General features: G+C 48.1%; 1 protein-coding gene across 1 annotated transcript; it reads left to right on the top strand.

The window, feature by feature from the left end:
- Window positions 1–219: 219 nt before the first annotated feature.
- Window positions 220–17443, top strand: LOC106562605 (glutamine and serine-rich protein 1-like). Its single transcript, XM_045689496.2, has 13 exons — window positions 220–622; window positions 3282–3382; window positions 3894–4043; window positions 4412–7732; window positions 8022–8317; window positions 8549–8665; window positions 8881–9014; window positions 9120–9328; window positions 9477–9614; window positions 11298–11395; window positions 11491–11637; window positions 11880–11975; window positions 14818–17443. The coding sequence occupies exons 1-13, from the start codon at window positions 516–518 to the stop codon at window positions 14956–14958; spliced, it is 5055 nt and encodes a 1684-aa protein (XP_045545452.1). The 5' UTR covers window positions 220–515; the 3' UTR covers window positions 14959–17443.
- The last annotated feature ends 5262 nt before the right edge of the window (window positions 17444–22705 follow it).

Raw genomic sequence — 22705 nt, 5'->3', positions numbered from 1 at the left:
ATTATCTGCAAATTATATCATGATTTCTTACATAATTATGTGACCGTGCAAAGGTTAAAAAAAAGTCTGTGCAAAGGTCGTGTTAAAAAATATATGATCAGTGATATGACTGACTATTGATGCCATTTCAGACAGGTATAAAACGTTTCACACCAAAAAATATTGCTCCATTATTATACTGAAGGAAAATTATGAGAAAGAACTCTTCCAAGTCAAGCAGGGTTGGCGGTGCATCATGGGAAATAAAGCAACATGGGGACCTGATCTAAGTACCAAACCACCATGCAGTGCCTGCACACTTTTTGATTAAGGAAAACGAACAATGATTATCATCATAACCTCATGTTAAAGAGAAGCGGTTAAAAAGTTTCAGGACTAAACAGCTGAACTTGACGGCGCCTAACAATCTATGGTCCGGGAGAATGTGATTGTTTTGTCCGGCCCCGCGCTCGTATGTGTGCCTACTGCTTCACAAAGCGCCATCGGGGAAGTGCATCACTCCCAGCCTTCGACCGATGATGGACCGGAATTATCCGAATTCCAGTTTCGCAGACCCGCTGGCCCCACCAGCACAGACCGTAGCCTGGGCCTATGAGCGGAGCACCGCAAGCATAAAGCCAAGGTAAATGAGATGGAGAGGGCGGGTCACCTTTCACGGAAAATTCCGGCGATGGAAGGCCTAGCACAACAAACAGAAATGTGACGAGCTTTTAAAGTTAACGCGTCGTGTTATGGAACAATTGGGTCGAGGGCTTGACATATGAATAGAAAGTTACTGATCACTCATTGAACAGTGTTTTGGAAATGTTGGACACTCCTAAAATCTATAGCACGACATCAGCTACGTAGCTATGTTGCACGTTAATTGTCAATATGCACAATTAACTATCTACATGCAAGAATGCAATTATGTCGAATAGTTCAATCAATTATTCGATCGATTAGAATGAACCATGTTTAACTAGGAAAAAAGTCGCCAGACAGATCCTCTTAATCACACTGATGTACGGGTATATTTGTATAGCTAGCTAGATACGTTTTTGCGCGTAACGTTGTCAAATCTGAGGTGTTTAATTCGCTGATGAACTATTGACATGGTCTCACATTTTAGGAAGTAGCGTTTGGATTGTGTTTTGACTGAAAGTGAAGTCACAGAAAGACTGGTGTTTTGACTGAAAGTGAAGTCACAGAAAGACTGGTGTTTTGTACTATTTGTTGACAGTTGTCTGACGTCTACATAGTGGTCAACTCTGAATGTTTACTTCAGAGTATCTCAGGCATTGACCGTTGAACAAAGTGATGAATATGAAAGTCGTGCTTGTTACACACATATTTGGGAGGCTCAGTGGTGTGGTTGATAATGTGTTTTTTTGTCTACTCTCTGTGTGGAGTTAACCTGGATTGCCTGTGAAAATATCCTGTTTTATAAATGGATAGCGCTGAAAATGTGGGACACAAGCTGTCCTAGTTATGGTATCAGCTGAGTACAGACACACAGCGAGAGACAAAATGAAGTTGATCAGATATGTGGATATTGAGGTTCAGTCTTTAGCTAAACCCTAACTACCTGTTTTCCGACATGAAGTTTAAACACATTTGACAGAATCATGTCTCTCGTCTTGGCAGACTGGGCTCTTCAACTCATTTCCATCTGGATGAAGAGAGGAGCCCTCTTAGTGGTGTGAGTGGGAATCTCTGTCCAGACATGAACTGTGGAGCCCCACACAGTGCCTCGGGGCAGACTGCCACCCACCCCCTCTCCTCCTCCCACCTCCCACCCCCAGGGTCTGAGGAGAGAGGGAGAAGTAAAGGGAGAGCGAAGGGCTGGTTAGAGATCAGTCACTTCACAGGTTATGGAGGGAAACTGGGATTGTGTGGGGTCTTGTTTTAACCTACTCACCAGCACATGTTTAGTTGAACAGTTTTAGGGGTAGGTAAGTTAAATCAGGGAAGGTAGCATATCAGACAGGTAGGTTTTAAAGTTTTTTGTTTGTCTACGGTGAAGCTGTTAGTTCTATGTCATTACATTATGAAAGTAGGCTAGACTGAACATGCTTGAAGCCTGTTCCTGAGTTCTCTCTCCAACTGCTCATTGTCCCTGTGAGTGTTCTAACTTCCAGGAAAAAGGACTTGGCCAGCGTCTGTCTTTAGAGAGAACGGTGGTTTCACTCTAGAAAATAAACTGTCCCACTCAGGGAGGAGGTGGAGATCACCTCATCATCCCTGAGTACCATAATGTCTTCCTGACCTTTTCACTTTCTCTTGTCTGTGTGAAAGCACCAGCGTTTTGGTTGGTTCCTCCAAACTGTTCACTGTGAGAATCAGCGTTTCTCTAAACTGATTTACATTTTAGTCATTTAGCAGACGTTCTTATCCAGAGCGACTTACAGTAGTGAATGCATACATTTCATACATTTTTTTCTCCGTCACTGATCACAGTGAGAATCAGCGTTTTGGTTGGTTCCTCCCACAGCTCTCATTCATAACCCTGTTATGACTTGTAACAATCCCTCTTGGTTTCCTCACCCTGCTTGGGTTCCCCTGTACAGTGTACATGAATAATTCACCTGTGGCGATGCCAGTCTCTGTGTCACTCTGGGGGGCTGTGGAAAGGGCATGAGGGAGCACCAGCTGCTTGTCAAGCTACAGTGACACAATTCATGACAGTGCAGGTTGATAGTGCTGCATGTTACCCTGTGGTAGCTAAGCTGTGAGCAGGGAACAACAAGTGTGTCTGCTCTCATGTTGTGTGGGATCCGTGTTTAGTACAGCAGTCTTCATATGAGCTCGTCTGACACCCTGTTATAATCAATACTAGTGTTATGTTTCAGTTCTGTCAACATATATCATTTTCTAATCTGTTTATCTCCGTTTCTAATGCTGAAAAAACAATAAGCTCTTATGTGACTGTCAACTGTAATATTATCAATGGGTGAGAGATTTTTTTATATATCAATTGATTGAGACCTGTCCTGCACCACATTGTTAAGGGCCTCCATTGCGCCTGACACACTTTTGTAAGCTTGCATCATGGGCCTATAAATAGCGTCTGGGTCTCTGTGTGACAGGGCAAGGTCCAGGGGACTGACGGGCACAGTGTGCTGTTGTGATGGTGGTCACACTGTGTTGTTGATGTATGGAATAAGCTTGTCTGGTTTAGTGCCTCTGAGGCAAGGTGAGGTTGCACAGTAAAGGTGCAAAACGTGCGTGTCCTAATGTGTGTGTGTGTGTGTGTGTGTGTGTGTGTGTGTGTGTGTGTGTGTGTGTGTTCCTTTCCGCAGTGCCAGTTATGGTGCAACGCACCTGGAGTCGGAGCTCCTCCATCGGCAGACCTACGCCTGCACCCAGCTGCCCACCTACACCACTACCCATCACCCTACTGGTAAGATGGTGGTTTAATAAAGGACTAAGAGTTTGGACTTGTTTAATGAACTGTAGAGGGCTGCCACTCACACTGTGTTGTTATTGTAGGAAGACCATTAGGAGAATGTTACTGTGCCTGCATCAGTAATCGGTCATGTCTAGACGGATACAACTTTTGTCAAACTGACTTTTTTTTAAAACCTAATTCACAAACCTATGCCTTCCCCGTAGCTCAGTTGGTAGAGCATGGTGTTTGCAACGCCAGGGTTGTGGGTTCGATTCCCACGGGGGGCCAAGTACGAAAAAATGTATGAAATGAAAAAAAAAAAAAATGAAATGTATGCATTCACTACTGTAAGTCGCTCTGGATAAGAGCGTCTGCTAAAAAATGACAAAAAAAATAAAAAAAAACTTAACCTGCTCTGAAAAGTACATTTCTGACACAATCTGTAACCCTTCTAGACACAACCTCAGTAACCTCATGACACGTTCTGTCTCTTCACCGACTCCCCTTCTTCCACCTCTCCCAGGTCTGTCGGGGGGGTTTGACTCAGGCGCGAACACTACTGAGACCTCTGTCATGAACTTCCTGTCGGCCATGGAGTCTAGAGCCCTGCAGCAGGCTGGTCCTGTCGGGGCCTCTCTGCTCCCCCCCTTTAGGACCACCACGTGGCAGACCGGTGAGGCCACACACACCTTATACACACACCAAATGGCTGCCGTTTTGCACACTCATTTTTGAGTGTTGTGAATTATTTGTTGTGGATTTATGAATTGTTCTGTGCGTCATGAATTCCAAAGAAAATGACATTTTGAATTGAGGCACCATGCTGGTTTCAATTTGGAAATGAGGGCTGTATCCATTCCACTCAGTTCATATATTAGACATCGTTGGCCTTGTTCTCTTTCTACCTCTCTCTCATGTTTTGTTCATCTGTCATGTGTGAACTGTGTTAGCGGCTTGTCTTTGTCTATCATTTTGTATTTTGTTTGGATGTGTACTTGCCCGAAGATTTATCTTTATTCATCTTTTTTTATTTTCCCTTAGGCGCTAACCCCACCACAGAGCTGTTCCTCACCGGAGCCCTGCCTACCAGCGCCACATTTCCCTATCCTGCCCCCCTCTCCTCTTATCAACACCCTGGTGCCTTCCCCTCGCGGAGCTACGCCACCACCCCCTCCCTGGCCCTCCAGGACCACGCCTTCAGCACCTCCACCAACGGCCTGCTCTCCTCCCACCTCGACCCCCTGCTGCAGCTTAAACCCAGCCAGGCCACGCTACCTACCTCCCTGGCCTTCGACCGCCTCCCCACCCCCTCCCTGGGCGCTGCCCTTCCTCCCCAGTCATCCACATATCGCTCGGCCCAGGAGTCGGCCCCCCACCTCCTGCAGCCCCAGTTTGGGCTACTGCCCTTGGCTACCCAGTCAGCCCCCCAGCCTTACGGGGTGCCCATCTTCTCGGGCTCCATCGAGAGAGCACTTCAGCGGGAATGTAGTGTGATCAAGCACCACCAGAGGCCTTCTAGCAGCAGCCACGCTGTCTCAGAGCAGCTGCCTGGCTTGCAGCATTCCCTGCAGGGCTACCTCGGCTCAGGCAGCGGGGAGGGGGATGGCTCCTTCCAGCAGGACCCCTCGAGGCAGACCCCAGTGCCCTGCAGCACCTCCATGGGGACGGACTCCTCCCAGGGGGTCAACGGCGCGCAGCAGCCCAAGACAGGTGTGCAATCTCAGGCCTACCCCTCCTCCATCCCCTCCCCCTCTGGGTACTGCTCGTCCTCCACGGGTGCCAAGACTAAAGACTGTTCTTCCAAACTGGCCCCAGATGGCGGACAGGGTCACCCCAAGTCACAGGGTGGATCTCCAGAGAGCTACCCCTCCCCAGGGCAGGGGCCAGGGCTGAAGCAGGGTTCAGTGATTGCCAGCCAGCAGAATCAGCCCTACACATCGGCCCCGTTGCCCAGTCTGCTGTCCACTCTCAGCCACTCTCAGAGTTACATCACCTCCCAGGCTTACTCCTCTTCCTCCTCAGACCTCCTCAGGCCTTCTCTCTATAAGACTCTGCCCTCCTTCTCTGGCCATTCAGGCAATGTAGCGTCTGTCAGTCAGTCCCTGGTCTACTGCTCCAGCCCTGGGCAGAGCCAGGATGATGTGGGCCAGTACGGAGCCCAGGTTCAGGGCCTGTGTCTGGGCAACCCCTCTCAGAGCTCCCCCGCCAGCCACTCTCAGGGTGCCCCTAACGTGAGCTACCTGTCTCAGGGGCAGGCTTCGGTCACTCAGTCTCAGAGCTACGCCGCAGGACAATCCCTCAGCGCCCCCTACCCCTCCGCCAGCGCCCAGAGGTTACCCACATCAATATCGGGCCAGGGCTACACCCCCTTCTCTTCAGCCCCTCCCCTCGCCTTACAGAACAACTGCAGATCCTCAGTACAGGACCTAAAGCCAGCCTACTGCAAACTGAAACTGGAAGGAGAGATCCCCATCGAGGACCTCCAGGCTCTCCAGCAGGTCTCTTTAGAAACCTCCAGCCTGGGGGGAAGTGACAATGTGGTCTACGTAGTCTCCAAAATGGATGACCGTTACAACACTCAGAGTGTGATCCGGAGCAACTCGCGAGCCGAAGACCAGCTCATGGGCCCAAAGACTAGGACCAACGCCCAGCTCATGTCTTCCCATGAGGAGCTCAAACAGCACTCGCTCCTGCTCAAAGGGCCCGAGCCACGGCAACAAAATCACCAGGCCAACGCCCAGTCTGCCCTGAACCACACACAGAACCACTATATCAGGGTCCCCAACTCTCAGGTTCTACTGGAGTCTGATCGGGACCAGCAGATGGTCCTGATCCAGCAGCCTCTCATCCACTGTGGTCTCAACCCTTCCAAGGTGCAGCTGACCCCCGGGTCAGGCCAGGTCCCGGTCCAGTACCTTCACATGGAGGGAGATCATCTGATCAGCGTTAGCCTCAATGGCAGCCAGAGCCAGCCTGGGCCAGTAGGACAGAACACCATCACGGACTCCTCCATACTTCACCTCTCTTCGCCAAAAGACCCTTACAGCCAATCGACCAATCAGCAGCAGTCGCAGGACGCCAAGCACCATTTCGCCCTGAGCTCCATCTGCTTCCCAGAGTCCATGCTGCTGGCAGACGAGAGGAACATCCTGTCCAATGTGGACGACATCCTGGCCGCCACGGCAGCCGCATGCGGTGTCACGCCGCAGGACTTTGTCAAAGCCACGTCCGGCGCCGCTGAGGGCGACATGGCCGACCCCAAGGGTCATTTCCAGACTGGGGACACCAGACACCAGTCACCTAGTTTCTCCTCTTCATCTTCCCAGACCTCCATCATCACCAACACTAACTCCCATAACACCATGACACTGAATCTCAATGGCTCTCCTATGACCTCAGACGGACACCAGTTTCCTAAAGCGGAGGGGCATCTGGGGCAACAGTACTCAATGTCACACTCGCACACCACTGTAGTCAACCCCAGGCATGACATGGGTGCCGACAAGGGTTTGCTACGGAAGCCCGGAGATGAGCCAATCAACATTTCGCCCAAAGGACAGTCTGTTTACCCTAGCAACAGGGCCGATGGCAACCCCAACGGAGGCCACTCTGAGAATGAGTACCACCTGTCTGGCCTGGGCTACGACCCCTCAGGGAACCTCAACAGAGGCAAGGCCAATAAGCACAACCCCAAAGGGCCCAAAGTCATCAAGAGAGAAGACGGCCTTGACGAGTGTCCCTCTGGCTTTGTCAACCCCAAAAAGAGGGTCCGCCCCAAGGCTTTGGCCAAGCCACCTGTTCCAGAGGAAGACAACATCCAACCAAGGAAAAAGACAGTCCAGGCCAAGAGGCAGAACTCCCGGGGCAGCGACCCCACCAGCTCCCCCTCCACCTCGGAGGCGGTCTACGACAGCTACCAGCAGCAGGAGAGGATGAGGCAGAAGATCCGTGAGGTGGAGGAGCAACAGCCAGAGGTCAAGACAGGCTTCATCGGCTCCTTTCTGGACTTCCTCAAGTCAGGTCCCAAACAGCACTTCTCCTCGCCCCCCGTACGGACCCCCAGTCGCTCCCGCAAGCCCTCGGCTTCGTCCAAACGGCCCCTGTGCGCCATACCGCCTCTACCTCTGAAAATACAACCTCCATCAGCACCATTGATAGGCGATGAGGGCCTTGGGGTCGCGGGGAGCTCTCAGCAGCAGCAGAAGCGTCTGGAGGAAGAGCTCCAGAAGAACCTGGAGACACTGCCATCGTTCAGCTCGGACGAGGATGAGAGCAGCGCTGGAAAGAACCAGGCCCTCCAGAACAGCATCAGCTCAGCCCTGTCGGCCCTGGACGAGCCCTCAGACAGGACACACAAAGCGGGTAAACATGGATGGGCTGCCCTTACAAGCCCTTATGATTCAGTCATCTGGTTTGTTAGTTATCAGTGTAGGGTGAGACAGCATTGTTCCCTGAATGGATACCATTTAAATAAAATGCTTTGTTTTTTATCTCCAAAACCATTTTCATAATCAAGGAAAATATGGCTTATTGCATTCATTAGTACCCATATTATATCCAGTAGTTACCACATTTTAACATCTAATACCCTAACCTCTATCCCCTCTCTCCTCTCCCTTCTCCCTTCTCCCTCTCTTCTCTCCCTCAACAGACAACAGACTCTCCAACTCTTTCCTGAAGCCAGACCAGGCTCCCAGCATGCCCCACTCAGTCTCCAAAGCCCAGGAGCAGCAGACGGCTGCACCAAAGGAGTCCTCGACAACCAGCTCGTCGTCGTCGGGGCGGGAGGGGGCGAAGCCGGCGCCCCCAGGCCAGCTGGCCGTCCAGCTGACCAGCGTGGCCATAGAAGGACTGACGGACGAAGAACTGTCGGACAGCGGGGGAGAGGGCATGTACCGCGAGAGGGACGAGTTTGTGGTCAAAAACGAGGACACAGGGAGCCTGAAGGTAGGAGGGTTGGGAAGGGATTTGTGTGAAAGCAGACCTTGGCTGAGATTCCATTTTTGTGGTCAGTCAGTCTTATACAGTTAGTCCAGATATATAAAACCTATTTGTCTGTGTGTGGTTTGTGTTTGTTCTATTGATCCATGCTGAGACTTGTTCTACGTGTGTGTGTGTGTGTGTGTGTGTGTGTGTGTGTGTGTGTGTGTGTGTGTGTGTGTGTGGTGATTTGTGTAGGTGACATTGACAGCAGGACAGGAACCCCCAGCCATCTGGAAGGTCCAGAAAGCTCTGCTGCAGAAGTTTGTCCCTGAGCTGAGGGACAGGAAGAGAGTGTTCTCAGCCACTAACAGTGTAGGGACAGGCATACATATGATTAGACACACACACCTATGCATGCACATACACACACTACTCATGACCACACACTCACAGATGATGATTTGTGTGTGTGTGTATAAATCCCCATAGAGTTTGAATTGTTAACATTATTCTGTAAGCAGAGTAACATGAATCCACTCTGTTGTTCAGATCACAGTACTGCTGTTGTGTGTATACATCCCTTCTAGTATCTGGGCTACTTTGGCGACGCTAAGACCATGTACAGGAGGGTGTATGTCAAGTTCCTGGACACGGTCAACAAGAAGGAGTACGTTCGGGTCTGCAACCGCAAACCACGCTGCAAGCCCATGTCCTCCATGAGGTACTGATATCTGTTACACTACTTATTTACCTGAGCCTGTCTCATGTTCATCATTCTAAATCTTGTTTCATTCATTCATTTCTACCTTCATTCTCTCTCCTCCAGAGGCTCCCAGGCGAAGACACTGCTCGGTCTAAAGACTCCTCCCCGCTCAGTGAACTCTGACCCTCTCGCTACGCCCACATCACAGAAGTCCCAGTCCAAGCCTCGCGCCAAGCAGCCCAAGACCAAGGCAGAGCCCCCGCCCAAGAAGAGGAGGAAGTGGAAGGAGGAGTACTCTGAGTCCTCTCCTGAGGATGAGGCTGAAGATGATGGTGAGGGTTGAGGCTTTAGAGGACCTTCATTTAGGCTCATTCCCATGGCTTGATGGAGCTCTGCAACTTCCTCTTATGTGCTGTTTTATCTCTCTTGTTCTTCCCTCTCCCTCGTCCTCTCTCTCTCTTTTCTCTCTCTGTCTCTCAGAGTTCACTCCTCCAGTGCCGTTTTCCTCTCGGTTCCTCAACACCAGGACCATGAAGGAGACGTTTAAGAGCTTTGTAGAGCTGCTGATCAGCGTTGCCCTGGATGCAGACGTGATGAGCGCTCTGGAGAGGGAGAACGGTGGGTATACCCCTAACAGAGGGGAGAGGGGGATGGTTGGTACCCTTCCAGCATTGGGGAACATCCCGCGTCCCCCTGTGCGCGCACCCGCCTTGTCTATTTCTATGGGTACGACTGCTGTTCATGAGACGTGCTGTTCACACCCCTCTTGTTGGTGGAGAGAACATTTTGTAGGTTTAAAGCTTATTTCCTGCATTTCTACACATTATGTCATGGGGTGCAAAGAAAATTGTGTTTTTCAATCAGATTTTCTTGCAAATCTATTCATTTTGCCATGTCTAATGTGTATGTGATATTTGAGTGACAAAAAAAGGACAACTATCTATGGGCTATAAAACGTTATCTGACATGGACTAGTTGATCTGGACATTTCTGACGGGTTATAAATATCTCTCTAAGGTGACTGACATGACAAGAGGAACTGATGATGCACTACCCAATTTCTACATGACACCTTCTGCATTCTACTGTTACAACTGTCAACAGTAACATGAAAGCCGGACTGAGTTCCTTAAAAACAGATTTGGGAATGACTGCGGTAGGGGGGTTAGGGAAGGGGACAGGTGTATTCACGGGGGGAGTAATCAGGCTGGGCATATCTGAGGAGAGAGGGGAAGGGAGTGGGAAGGGGACAGGTGTATTCACGGGGGGAGTAATCAGGCTGGGCATATCTGAGGAGAGAGGGGAAGGGAGTGGAAAGGGGACAGGTGTATTCACGGGGGGAGTAATCAGGCTGGGCATATCTGAGGAGAGAGGGGAAGGGAGTGGGAAGGGGACAGGTGTATTCACAGGGGGAGTAATCAGGCTGGGCATATCTGAGGAGAGAGGGGAAGGGAGTGGGAAGGGGACAGGTGTATTCACAGGGGGAGTAATCAGGTTGGGCATATCTGAGGAGAGAGGGGAAGGGAGTGGGAAGGGGACAGGTGTATTCACAGGGGGAGTAATCAGGCTGGGCATATCTGAGGAGAGAGGGGAAGGGAGTGGAAAGGGGACAGGTGTATTCACGGGGGGAGTAATCAGGCTGGGCATATCTGAGGAGAGAGGGGAAGGGAGTGGAAAGGGGACAGGTGTATTCACGGGGGGAGTAATCAGGCTGGGCATATCTGAGGAGAGAGGGGAAGGGAGTGGGAAGGGGACAGGTGTATTCACAGGGGGAGTAATCAGGTTGGGCATATCTGAGGAGAGAGGGGAAGGGAGTGGGAAGGGGACAGGTGTATTCACAGGGGGAGTAATCAGGCTGGGCATATCTGAGGAGAGAGGGGAAGGGAGTGGGAAGGGGACAGGTGTATTCACAGGGGGAGTAATCAGGTTGGGCATATCTGAGGAGAGAGGGGAAGGGAGTGGGAAGGGGACAGGTGTATTCACAGGGGGAGTAATCAGGCTGGGCATATCTGAGGAGAGAGGGGAAGGGAGTGGAAAGGGGACAGGTGTATTCACGGGGGGAGTAATCAGGCTGGGCATATCTGAGGAGAGAGGGGAAGGGAGTGGAAAGGGGACAGGTGTATTCACGGGGGGAGTAATCAGGCTGGGCATATCTGAGGAGAGAGGGGAAGGGAGTGGAAAGGGGACAGGTGTATTCACGGGGGGAGTAATCAGGCTGGGCATATCTGAGGAGAGAGGGGAAGGGAGTGGGAAGGTGGCTGTAGAATTTAGGAAGCTGATCACATTGTTTCTGGGGTTCAGATGAGCTGTTGCTGCCCCACATGAAGAGAGTGGACGGGATGATCTGGGACAACAGGAGACGCCTGCTGCCCAGACTACGAGTGGGACAACTCTTTAAGGTTTGTGTTTTAGCATTCTCCTGAACATAAATATAGGCCTCTGCCTTCCTCAACAACCTTTTATTGAGTACCTCTCACATTGTCTCTGTCCTCAGACGGCTCTGGACAGCTTCCCAGAGATCTCGGTGGTAACAGAGCTCAAGAAAGATGGGGAGACCCCAGCCTTTAAGGTGCGGCTCAGTGGGAAGGCCTACAACAGGAAGAACATGAAGCCTTCCAGGTCCCCCAGCAAACTGCCCCTGGTAAGAGGCTCTATGTTGACTGCTATTTACAGGGCGGGCCAGAGGGAAAGAAGAAGCACTTTCTGGTTTTGTCCGGTAGAGGGCGTCCTGCACTCAGTTTGTGTCTCTGTGACTGCTATTTTTGTAAGTACTGCTTGATGTGAATGCATTTAGTTTTTTATGCTTACTTGACCAAACTGTGAAGTCTGCGTCGAGTGTTTAGGAAACTAGTGTAATGAACTCTGTGTTCTGTCTGTCTCTAGGAATACACAGTGGACCAGCAGAAACCCCAGTGGTTCTCCCTCTACCATTCTCTACAGCATTACAAGTACCACACATACCTCATGTGTAAGGATGAGGTGAGACAGCACTCTGTGTCTCTGTGAGTGGCCTAGTGTGACCACATGTCCCTGCATGTTGGCCCTTTGTCCTGCAAGCAAACAATCATGTCCCACATTTTATCAACAGACTAAAACAACTCCCTCCCACCAGGCTACACTGTCCCGCAAAGTTGTCCCACATTTGGGTATTTTAAATGTGGTCACCCTAGTGGGGTCAGGCATGTGTACTGTGTGTGCCCCGGTGTGTCTGTGGTGGAATACTTCAGGGATGCTAAGAACACGGCCATGTACAGGAGTGTGTCTTTGGACAATACACCCTAACCAGCTGTCTAGTTGGTCCACATTGCCCTCGGTCTAAACAATACACCCTAACCAGCTGTCTAGTTGGTCCACATTGCCCTCGGTCTAAACAATACACCCTAGCCAGCTGTCTAGTTGGTCCACATTGCCCTCGGTCTAAACAATACACCCTAACCAGCTGTCTAGTTGGTCCACATTGCCCTCGGTCTAAACAATACACCCTAGCCAGCTGTCTAGTTGGTCCACATTGCCCTCGGTCTAAACAATACACCCTAGCCAGCTGTCTAGTTGGTCCACATTGCCCTCGGTCTAAACAATACACCCTAACCAGCTGTCTAGTTGGTCCACATTGCCCTCGGTCTAAACAATACACCCTAACCAGCTGTCTAGTTGGTCCACATTGCCCTCGGTCTAAACAATACACCCTAGCCAGCTGTCTAGTTGGTCCACATTGCCCTCGGTCTAAACAATACACCCTAGCCAGCTGTCTAGTTGGTCCACATTGCCCTCGGTCTAAACAATACACCCTAGCCAGCTGTCTAGTTGGTCCACATTGCCCTCGGTCTAAACAATACACCCTAACCAGCTGTCTAGTTGGTCCACATTGCCCTCGGTCTAAACAATACACCCTAGCCAGCTGTCTAGTTGGTCCACATTGCCCTCGGTCTAAACAATACACCCTAACCAGCTGTCTAGTTGGTCCACATTGCCCTCGGTCTAAACAATACACCCTAACCAGCTGTCTAGTTGGTCCACATTGCCCTCGGTCTAAACAATACACCCTAGCCAGCTGTCTAGTTGGTCCACATTGCCCTCGGTCTAAACAATACACCCTAACCAGCTGTCTAGTTGGCTCACATTGCCCTCGGTCTAAACAATACACCCTAACCAGCTGTCTAGTTGGTCCACATTGCCCTCGGTCTAAACAATACACCCTAGCCAGCTGTCTAGTTGGTCCACATTGCCCTCGGTCTAAACAATACACCCTAGCCAGCTGTCTAGTTGGTCCACATTGCCCTCGGTCTAAACAATACACCCTAACCAGCTGTCTAGTTGGTCCACATTGCCCTCGGTCTAAACAATACACCCTAACCAGCTGTCTAGTTGGTCTACATTGCCCTCGGTCTAAACAATACACCCTAACCAGCTGTCTAGTTGGTCCACATTGCCCTCGGTCTAAACAATATACCCTAGCCAGCTGTCTAGTTGGTCCACATTGCCCTCGGTCTAAACAATACACCCTAGCCAGCTGTCTAGTTGGTCCACATTGCCCTCGGTCTAAACAATACACCCTAGCCAGCTGTCTAGTTGGTCTACATTGCCCTCGGTCTAACCTCCAACGTGACGTTTTGACTGCAGAATGGAGACGCCGTATCAGCAGTGACCACTGAGTGTCATGTTCAGATTAGAATTGTCTTGAACCTAGGTTATCTCTTCAGTAACAACCCCTCTGGATGTGTAATTGTTTGCTGCTTGTGCCTTTGTCAGGCAATACGTCACGCCCTGGCAGAGGCCCCTGGCAGTTGTTTTGTGGCTGACCTGTGTGTTGTTTTGTGGCTGACCTGTGTGTTGTTTTGTGGTTGACCTGTGTGTTGTTTTGTGGCTGACCTGTGTGTTGTTTTGTGGTTGACCTGTGTGTTGTTTTGTGGTTGACCTGTGTGTTGTTTTGTGGTTGACCTGTGTGTTGTTTTGTGGTTGACCTGTGTGTTGTTTTGTGGCTGACGGGTGGGTTGTTTTGTGGTTGACCTGTGTGTTGTTTTGTGGTTGACCTGTGTGTTGTTTTGTGGTTGACCTGTGTGTTGTTTTGTGGCTGACGGGTGGGTTGTTTTGTGGTTGACCTGTGTGTTGTTTTGTGGCTGACGGGTGGGTTGTTTTGTGGTTGACCTGTGTGTTGTTTTGTGGTTGACGGGTGGGTTGTTTTGTGGCTGACGGGTGGGTTGTTTTGTGGCTGACCTGTGTGTTGTTTTGTGGCTGACCTGTGTGTTGTTTTGTGGTTGACCTGTGTGTTGTTTTGTGGTTGACCTGTGTGTTGTTTTGTGGCTGACCTGTGTGTTGTTTTGTGGCTGACCTGTGTGTTGTTTTGTGGTTGACCTGTGGGTTGTTTTGTGGCTGACGGGTGGGTTGTTTTGTGGCTGACGGGTGGGTTGTTTTGTGGCTGACCTGTGTGTTGTTTTGTGGTTGACCTGTGTGTTGTTTTGTGGCTGACCTGTGTGTTGTTTTGTGGCTGACCTGTGTGTTGTTTTGTGGCTGACGGGTGGGTTGTTTTGTGGCTGACCTGTGTGTTGTTTTGTGGCTGACGGGTGGGTTGTTTTGTGGTTGACCTGTGTCTTGTTTTGTGGCTGACGGGTGGGTTGTTTTGTGGTTGACCTGTGTGTTGTTTTGTGGCTGACCTGTGTGTTGTTTTGTGGCTGACGTGTGGGTTGTTTTGTGGCTGACGGGTGGGTTGTTTTGTGGCTGACGGGTGGGTTGTTTTGTGGCTGACGGGTGGGTTGTTTTGTGGCTGACGGGTGGGTTGTTTTGTGGCTGACGTGTGGGTTGTTTTGTGGTTGCTGTGTTGCAGATTGCGTCATTGCGGGTGCAGGCTGGGGACATGGGGCAGGAGCAGACGGTGCAGCTGTGCATGAGGAACGGAGCCTGGGTGGAGGGCCTGTTCGACCGCTTCGGAGAGCTCCTCAACCAGGTGCAGCAGGCCTGCCTATAGCACAGACAGGGAGAGAGACCTGCCTATAGCACAGACAGAGAGAGAGATGGAGGGAGAGAGGCCTGCCTATAGCACAGACAGACAGAGAGAGAGATGGAGGGAGAGAGACCTGCCTATAGCACGGACAGAGAGAGAGATGGAGGGAGAGAGGCCTGCCTATAGCACGGACAGAGATGGAGGGAGAGGCCTGCCTATAGCACGGACAGAGAGATGGAGGGAGAGGCCTGCCTATAGCACGGACAGAGAGATGGAGGGAGAGGCCTGTCTATAGCACGGACAGAGAGATGGAAGGAGAGGCCTGCCTATAGCACGGACAGAGATGGAGGGAGAGGCCTGTCTATAGCACGGACAGAGAGATGGAAGGAGAGGCCTGCCTATAGCACGGACAGAGATGGAGGGAGAGAGGCCTGCCTGTAGCACGGACAGAGAGATGGAGGGAGAGAGGCCTGCCTATAGCATGGACAGAGATGGAGGGAGAGAGACCTGTCTATAGCACGGACAGAGATGGAGGGAGAGAGGCCTGTCTATAGCACGGACAGAGAGATGGAGGGAGAGAGGCCTGCCTATAGCACGGACAGAGATGGAGGGAGAGAGGCCTGCCTATAGCACGGACAGAGAGATGGAGGGAGAGAGGCCTGCCTACAGCATGGAGGGAGAGAGACCGAGTGAAGGACAGAAAGGGGGAGGTCTGCCTAAAGCAGAGTGAGCGATGGGAAGGGGTCTATAGTGAAGAGAGAGAGGGATGGAAGGAGGGAGGGACAGAGATGTCGTCCTACAGCCCAGAGAGATGGAATAAGAGGCAGGGGAGCTATAGTCAGCTGACAGAGAGCATCAACCTCCTGTCCTCCTGTTTTAATGTACTAACTGGATGACCAGAGGAAGCAGCGCTGTCTGGAGATGATGAGAAGAGGAGGTCCAGCATTTCAGCACTACCTGATTGGCTAGACGCCTCTGAAACCACAGAGGAGGACAATCTGGGTTTTTTAGTAAAGAATATATATATATATATATAACTAGCAAACTGCTAGTGGACATTTTCATAGACTTATTTTTCTTATGTAGTTTTGTATTTGTTTTGCAAATCATGAAAGATCGCAACCAATGAGCATGCACTAGATAGGCAGAGATTAACATAGGAAATGGAGAACAGCCAATCAGAAAGCAGACCCTTGACTACCTACAGCAAACTTTTGGGTTCGATTCAAGCGGTTGTGCTGAAGATCAGCGACGTGGCGCAGTTTTAAAGGTAAATAGTGATTGAGCCGACATATGCAGAGTTCATCGTGAATGCAGTCTCCGCGAACACGGGAACATCGCTTATACATTTCTATCGTGCTGAGATCTTCAGCACTACAGATTGAATCAAGTCCTTAGTCAGATATTTGATGAGTAAATAAAGGGGCGCGGGTTATTATATAAATATATATTCATAGATATATATATGTAAAACATGTTTTCTCACAATGGATCGCCAAATTTATATATATATAATGTACATTTTGTAAAAAGAGCAGTTTTGTCACATTGGTTCTTTCCAGGAAGAATTTTATATAATATAGATACTTACCTTTTGTGCTTCAAAAAGTAATTTTCTCATGATGAGTTGTGGATCCGAACAGAGTTGGTGCAATTCTAACACTGCTTTTTGTCATCTTTTATTCTAATGAAATGCTATTACCTTAACTGCTGTATCTGAGGTAAAATAAGAAGAAAACAGAAAAAAAGCCTTTATACTCCTGTTTTTCTTTACAAATGTACATTTTATCTCACTTATAGATGTATTTTTCACAGAAGAAAATTGTGGTCGTAATTGTTTCTTGTTCAATGCACTTTTCATTGTTTTTCAGAGAAGATTCCCTATGCGTTTATTCGATGACATATTGTATACTTACATATATATATATCTCTTAAAGGTCTAATGCAGCTGTTTTGTCTCAATATCAAATCATTTCTGGGTAACAGTTAAGTACCTTACTGTGATTATTTCCAATTAAAATGGTCAAAATGAAACCAATGGCTTCTTAGCACAGAGCAATTTATCAATCAAGAATGTTACTAGGACTGTCTGGGAGTGGTCTGAGTGGGGAAGGGAAAACTGAAAACTAGCTGTTATTGGCAGAGAGGTTTGGAACTTTGTAACCTAGGTTCAATAAGAACGAGTCTTATTGGTCATTTGAGCAGGTCAAATCTCCATCCCACCAAAACAGTCAAAGTTCAGGCAGTCTTTTCAAACAGCTCTTACACTAAAAGGGCTTTATCATCATTTTCACAATTTCACAGTATTATTTCAACCTCTGTGGAAATATAAAACACAGAAAAATCACATTTTTGACTGCACTGGGCTTTTAAGATCATTTTTCTTTAAGGGTTTGCATCCATTTTGAACAGATTTATGCAGACTGCATTTGAATCGTTTTTTTCTTTTCAAGTGTAGCTGTGTTAGACACTGATTATTTTCTGATGTGAAAATACATTTCCTACTAAACATGGACGTTGAAATGGTTTAATGAATCTCTACGTGTCTGTTTACTTACATCAAGGTACTGCGATGTCATTGAGATGTCTGTTTACTTACATCGAGGTACTGCGATGTCATTGAGATGTCTGTTTACTTACATCAAGGTACTGCGATGTCATTGAGATGTCTGCATGTTTAAAAAACAGGATGCAATCCATGACTAGGTGTTGTGGCGGGCTTTAATTTACCACGTTTTACCTCCTACCCCTTTCACATATAAACAAGATGGTATAAAGAAGACAGGGTTGTTGTCTAGATATGACAAGGCCATATGACAGGAGAGTGACATGAGCTGCACATGGTGGGTAAATGTTTCTCACGTACCACAGTAGTACTCTGACAGGCCGTTTACTGAAAATGTACACTTAACCGGTCCGTTTACTGAAAATGTACACTTAACCGGTCCGTTTACTGAAAATGTACACTTAACCGGTCCGTTTACTGAAAATGTACACTTAACCGGTCCGTTTACTGAAAATGTACACTTAACCGGTCCGTTTACTGAAAACGTACACTTAACCGGTCCGTTTAGTCAAAACGTACGCTTAACCGGTCCGTTTACTCAAAACGTACGCTTAACCGGTCCATTTAGTCAAAACGTACGCTTAACCGGTCCGTTTAGTCAAAATGTACACTTAACCGGTCCGTTTAGTCAAAATGTAAACTTAACCGGTCCGTTTAGGCAAAATGTACACTTAACCGGTCCGTTTAGGCAAAATGTACACTTAACCGGTCCGTTTAGTCAAAATGTACACTTAACCGGTCCGTTTAGTCAAAATGTACACTTAACCGGTCCGTTTACTCAAAATTCACAGTTAACCGGTCCGTTTACTCAAAATTCACAGTTAACCGGTCAATCTACATTTCATCTAGAACCACATCTCTTACAAGAAAGGCATGTTTTTAAGGGTCAGTTTGACTGCATGTTTGACTGTTTTTCCTGGTCTGGCTGGTAGATGGAGAATACCACTGTATTGGCCCAGTCCCAGTCATACATAAAAACTTGTCTTATCTCACCTTTGTAATAAGTCTGTGTTTGACAGTGTGAAGGTTATTAGACTAGAATTTCCCTTTTCACCTGTCATGGAAACCTGGAAAGGAAACTACCTAAAAGCACTGTGATTGGCATCTCTAGCCATCGTCACACTTAGACCTTTAGTGTTCACATCCAGTTCCTCTTCAATACCACAGAGGCTTCAAAGGGTCTGAGTTTGGCTATGGAGGTGAGAGGTTTCCCTTGGCAACTCACTTCACTTTCATAACCACACAGGGAGAGGTTCATAAAACATGCTGTAGCCTCACACAGTAACCTATGGTGGAGAACAGTTACTTCTCCTTGCGTAAGTCGTACTGAAAACCTCTAAAACCTGAGAGCACTGCTCCTTCCCTATGATGTGTGTGAGGGAGAGATGTAGAGAGAGCGCCAGGGAGGGAGAAAAGGGGAGTATGGTGTCTGTCTGTCTGCGTGTCCACTACGTGACAGATGTTGTATAGCTGACAGAGGGAGAACACACTGAGGCAGGAAGATCAGACTGTGATGCTGCTCACCCTGTCTTGGAACAGACTATTCCCTCTGACAATGGACGGCTGACATTGTGGCCTGGCCCCCGCCAAGAGCCAGCGGCCTGTTGAATAAAATATGATTGTCCGCACGACCACAATGCAGACAACGTTCCCCTGTACCCTCCCGAAAACAAAAGCGCCCCTGTTCTCCCACCACAGCCCTATGAAGGAGGGCGCTGTCCCCTGTCCTCTGGGCAGGGGTGGGGTGTGGGCGTTTGGGATTCCAGTGCGGGCATCACTGGGAGAGATGCCGGGCTTGTGAAACACAAACCCCTGTTCTAGGCCTACAGCTGAAAAGCATATGAATATTGATACATCGTTTGATATGTGGGATATGAACAGAGTGGAATGCATTGAGACTGGGTGAGACTGAGCTGGTTTCCAAGTCTCCATGCCAATGGGAATCTGTTTACATGGAGATGCCAACCTGATGATGTGGGGATGATATCCCATGTACCCACTGTGTCATGGGAACACTGTATCCTAATAGAGAAGAGACTCATGTTGGTCATAAACAGTGGCGTCCATCTAGATAATCTGTCCTCCCACTGAATGAGGGAGTAGACTGCAATCAACCAGAGGAGGCTGGTGGGCGGAGTTATAGGAGGATGGGCTCATTGTAATGGCTGGAATGGAATCAGTGGAACGGTAAAAAAAACATGTTTTCATTCCAGCCATTACATGAGCCTGTCCTCCGATAGCTCCTCCCACCAGCCGCCTCTGAATCCACCCATTATACCGGGAACAATCACTAACCAAATACATTTAGCTAATTAATAACCACATCAGCCCTAAAGCAATCATTCTCCTCTGACATTGCATGCGTGATAAGTTTGAAGGAGAAAGTGAAGGAAATAAAGTTGGTTCATTTTCCCAGAACAGGAACTGAAAGAGGAGAGCCAACATTGCTTTCACCTTGTGGACTAGTTCTCTAAGTGTGTTAACCAAAGAGCTGTTTAGTGACATTTCACCACAAGTGTATGTGTGCATGTGTGTGAAAGAGAGGGGAGGTGTGTTTCTGTGTGTGTGTGAGAGAGAGATGTCTTCTGTTTTGCAGCTATAATACACTGAGTGTACAAAACATTAGGAACACCTGCTCTTTCCATGACATAGACTGACCAGGTGAATCCAGGTGAAAGCTATGATCCCTTATTGATGTCACTTGTTAAATCCACTTCAATCATTGTAGATGAAGGAGAGAAGACAGGTTAAAGAAGGATTTTTAAGCTTTGAGACAACTGAGAGATGGATTGTGTATATTTGCCATTCAAAGGGTGAAAGATTTAAGTGCCTTTGAACGATGTATGGTAGTAGGTGCCAGGCGCACCGGTTTGAGTGTGTCAAGAACTGCAACGCTGCTGGGTCTTTCACTCTCAACAGTGTCCTGTGTGTATCAAGAATGGTCCACCACCCAAAGCACATCCAGCCAACTTGACACAACTGCGGGAAGCATTGGAGTCAACATGGGCCAGCATCCCTGTGGAACGACACCTTGTAGAGTCCATGTCCCAACTACTACAACAAAAAAAAAATGCATGAAATTAAATGAAATGTATGCAATCACTACTGTTAGTCGCTCTGGATAAGAGCGTCTGCTAAAATGTTTAAAAAAAAAGTAAAAACTAATTGAGGCTGTTCTGAGGGCATTTGGGGGAAGGTATTCCTAATGTTTTGTACAGTCACTGTTGATGGCTGGTTTAAGAAACACAATTACATCTGAACAGAGCCTCGTTTACACCTTGCGCTAACATGTGAGTTTCATGATCTGATGAATATGATCTTTTTATTTTTTTATTTTACGTTTATTTAACCAGGTGGCCAGTTGAGAACAAGTTCTCATTTACAACTGCAACCTGGCCAAGATAAAGCAAAGCAGTGCAAAACAAACAACAACACAGTTACACATGGAGTAAACAAACATATAGTCAATAATACAGTAGAAAAATAAGTCTATATACAATGTGAGCAAATGAGGTGAGATAAGGGAGGTAAAGGCAAAAAAGGCCATGGTGGCAAAGTAAATACAATATAGCAAGTAAAACACTGGAATGGTTGATTTGTAGTGGAAGAAAGTGCAAAGTAGAAATATAAATAATGGGGTGCAAAGGAGCAAAATACATAAATAAATACAGTAGGGGAAGAGGTAGTTGTTTGGGCTAAATTATAGATGGGCTATGTACCGGTGCAGTGATCTGTGAGCTACTCTGACAGCTGGTGCTTAAAGCTAGTGAGGGAGATAAATGTTTCCAGTTTCAGAGATTTTTGTAGTTCGTTCCAGTCATTGGCAGCAGAGAACTGGAAGGAGAGACGGCCAAAGGAGGAATTGGCTTTGGGGGTGACCAGAGAGATATACCTGCTGGAGCGCGTGCTACAGGTGGGTGCTGCTATGGTGACCAGTGAGCTGAGATAAGGGGGACTTCACCTAGCAGGGTTTTGTAGATGACCTGGAGCCAGTGGGTTTGGCGACGAGTATGAAGCGAAGGCCAGCCAACGAGAGCGTACAGGTCGCAGTGGTGGGTAGTATATGGGGCTTTGGTGACAAAACGGATGGCACTGTGATAGACTGCATCCAGCTTGTTGAGTAGGGTATTGGAGGCTATTTTGTAAATGACATCGCCGTAGTCGAGGATCGGTAGGATGGTCAGTTTTACGAGGGTATGTTTGGCAGCATGAGTGAAGGATGCTTTGTTGCGAAATAGGAAGCCAATTCTAGATTTAACTTTGGATTGGAGATGTTTGATGTGAGTCTGGAAGGAGAGTTTACAGTCTAACCAGACACCTAGGTATTTGTAGTTGTCCACATATTCTAAGTCAGAACCGTCCAGAGTAGTGATGCTGGACGGGCGAGCAGGTACGGGCAGCGATCGGTTGAAGAGCATGCATTTAGTTTTACTAGTATTTAAGAGCAGTTGGAGGCCACGGAAGGAGAGTTGTATGGCATTGAAGCTCGTCTGGATCTAATGCCTTTCTGATCAAATTTTGTTGCGTCTACACATTGTGTTAAAATGTGTCCACATTGTGACCTGATATTTGACAGAAATTCTTTCAAAATATTATGAATTTATTGAATTTAAGGCAATTACTTGTGCCATAAGACTTAGGTCAATGGTGCTTCCTGTCAATGATTTTAGTAGTTGGTATAATGATCATTTAAATGGTTTGACCATCCAGATCCGGAGGTCAGGAAGATCTGATCACAATCTGATGAATGTGTCATTTAATCGCCTACACCTGTAAATGTGGTGACAATGAGAATTTGGACAAGATCAGGACATAGGATGCATGTTAGCACCAGGTATAAACAGGGCTAAGGAGAGCAGTAGAACCAGTTTATGTGGATGTTTTTCGCAGGTTGACATTTATTGTCATGAGTCTTGCCCTGGAGGCAGCACTGAGTGGTTTCTGCTAGATTGGCCAGCAGCGAAGTCAAAATTGCCAATATTGTAAAAATTCATGATAACTAAAATTAGCTTTTTGGTGTTAATTTAAGGCCATGGTTAGCCATCATTAGGGTTAGCAGTGTGGTTAAGGTTAGGGTAAGGTTTAAAATCAGATTTTATGACTTTGTGGCTGTGCCAGCGAGTGACCACTCTGCAGAGCTGCCTCCATTACTTGTGTCATCCCAATAAATACCAACCTGCATGGCTTTCAGGCTGCAGGCTTGAC

The sequence above is a fragment of the Salmo salar genome, chromosome 11 (assembly GCF_965601325.2).
Source record: "Salmo salar chromosome 11, fSalSal1, whole genome shotgun sequence".
Classification (NCBI taxonomy): domain Eukaryota; kingdom Metazoa; phylum Chordata; class Actinopteri; order Salmoniformes; family Salmonidae; genus Salmo; species Salmo salar.
The sequence above is the reverse complement of the archived record's forward strand: the minus strand, read 5'-3'. Positions and strand labels throughout refer to the sequence as shown.

Coding starts and splice junctions, on each gene's coding strand:
- LOC106562605 (XM_045689496.2), top strand. CDS start 516: ATGATGGACCGGAATTATCCGAATTCCAGTTTCGCAGACCCGCTGGCC. Junction 8,666..8,880: donor TGTTCTCAGCCACTAACAGT/GTAGGGACAGGC, acceptor CATCCCTTCTAG/TATCTGGGCTACTTTGGCGA. Junction 9,329..9,476: donor GGATGAGGCTGAAGATGATG/GTGAGGGTTGAG, acceptor TCTGTCTCTCAG/AGTTCACTCCTCCAGTGCCG.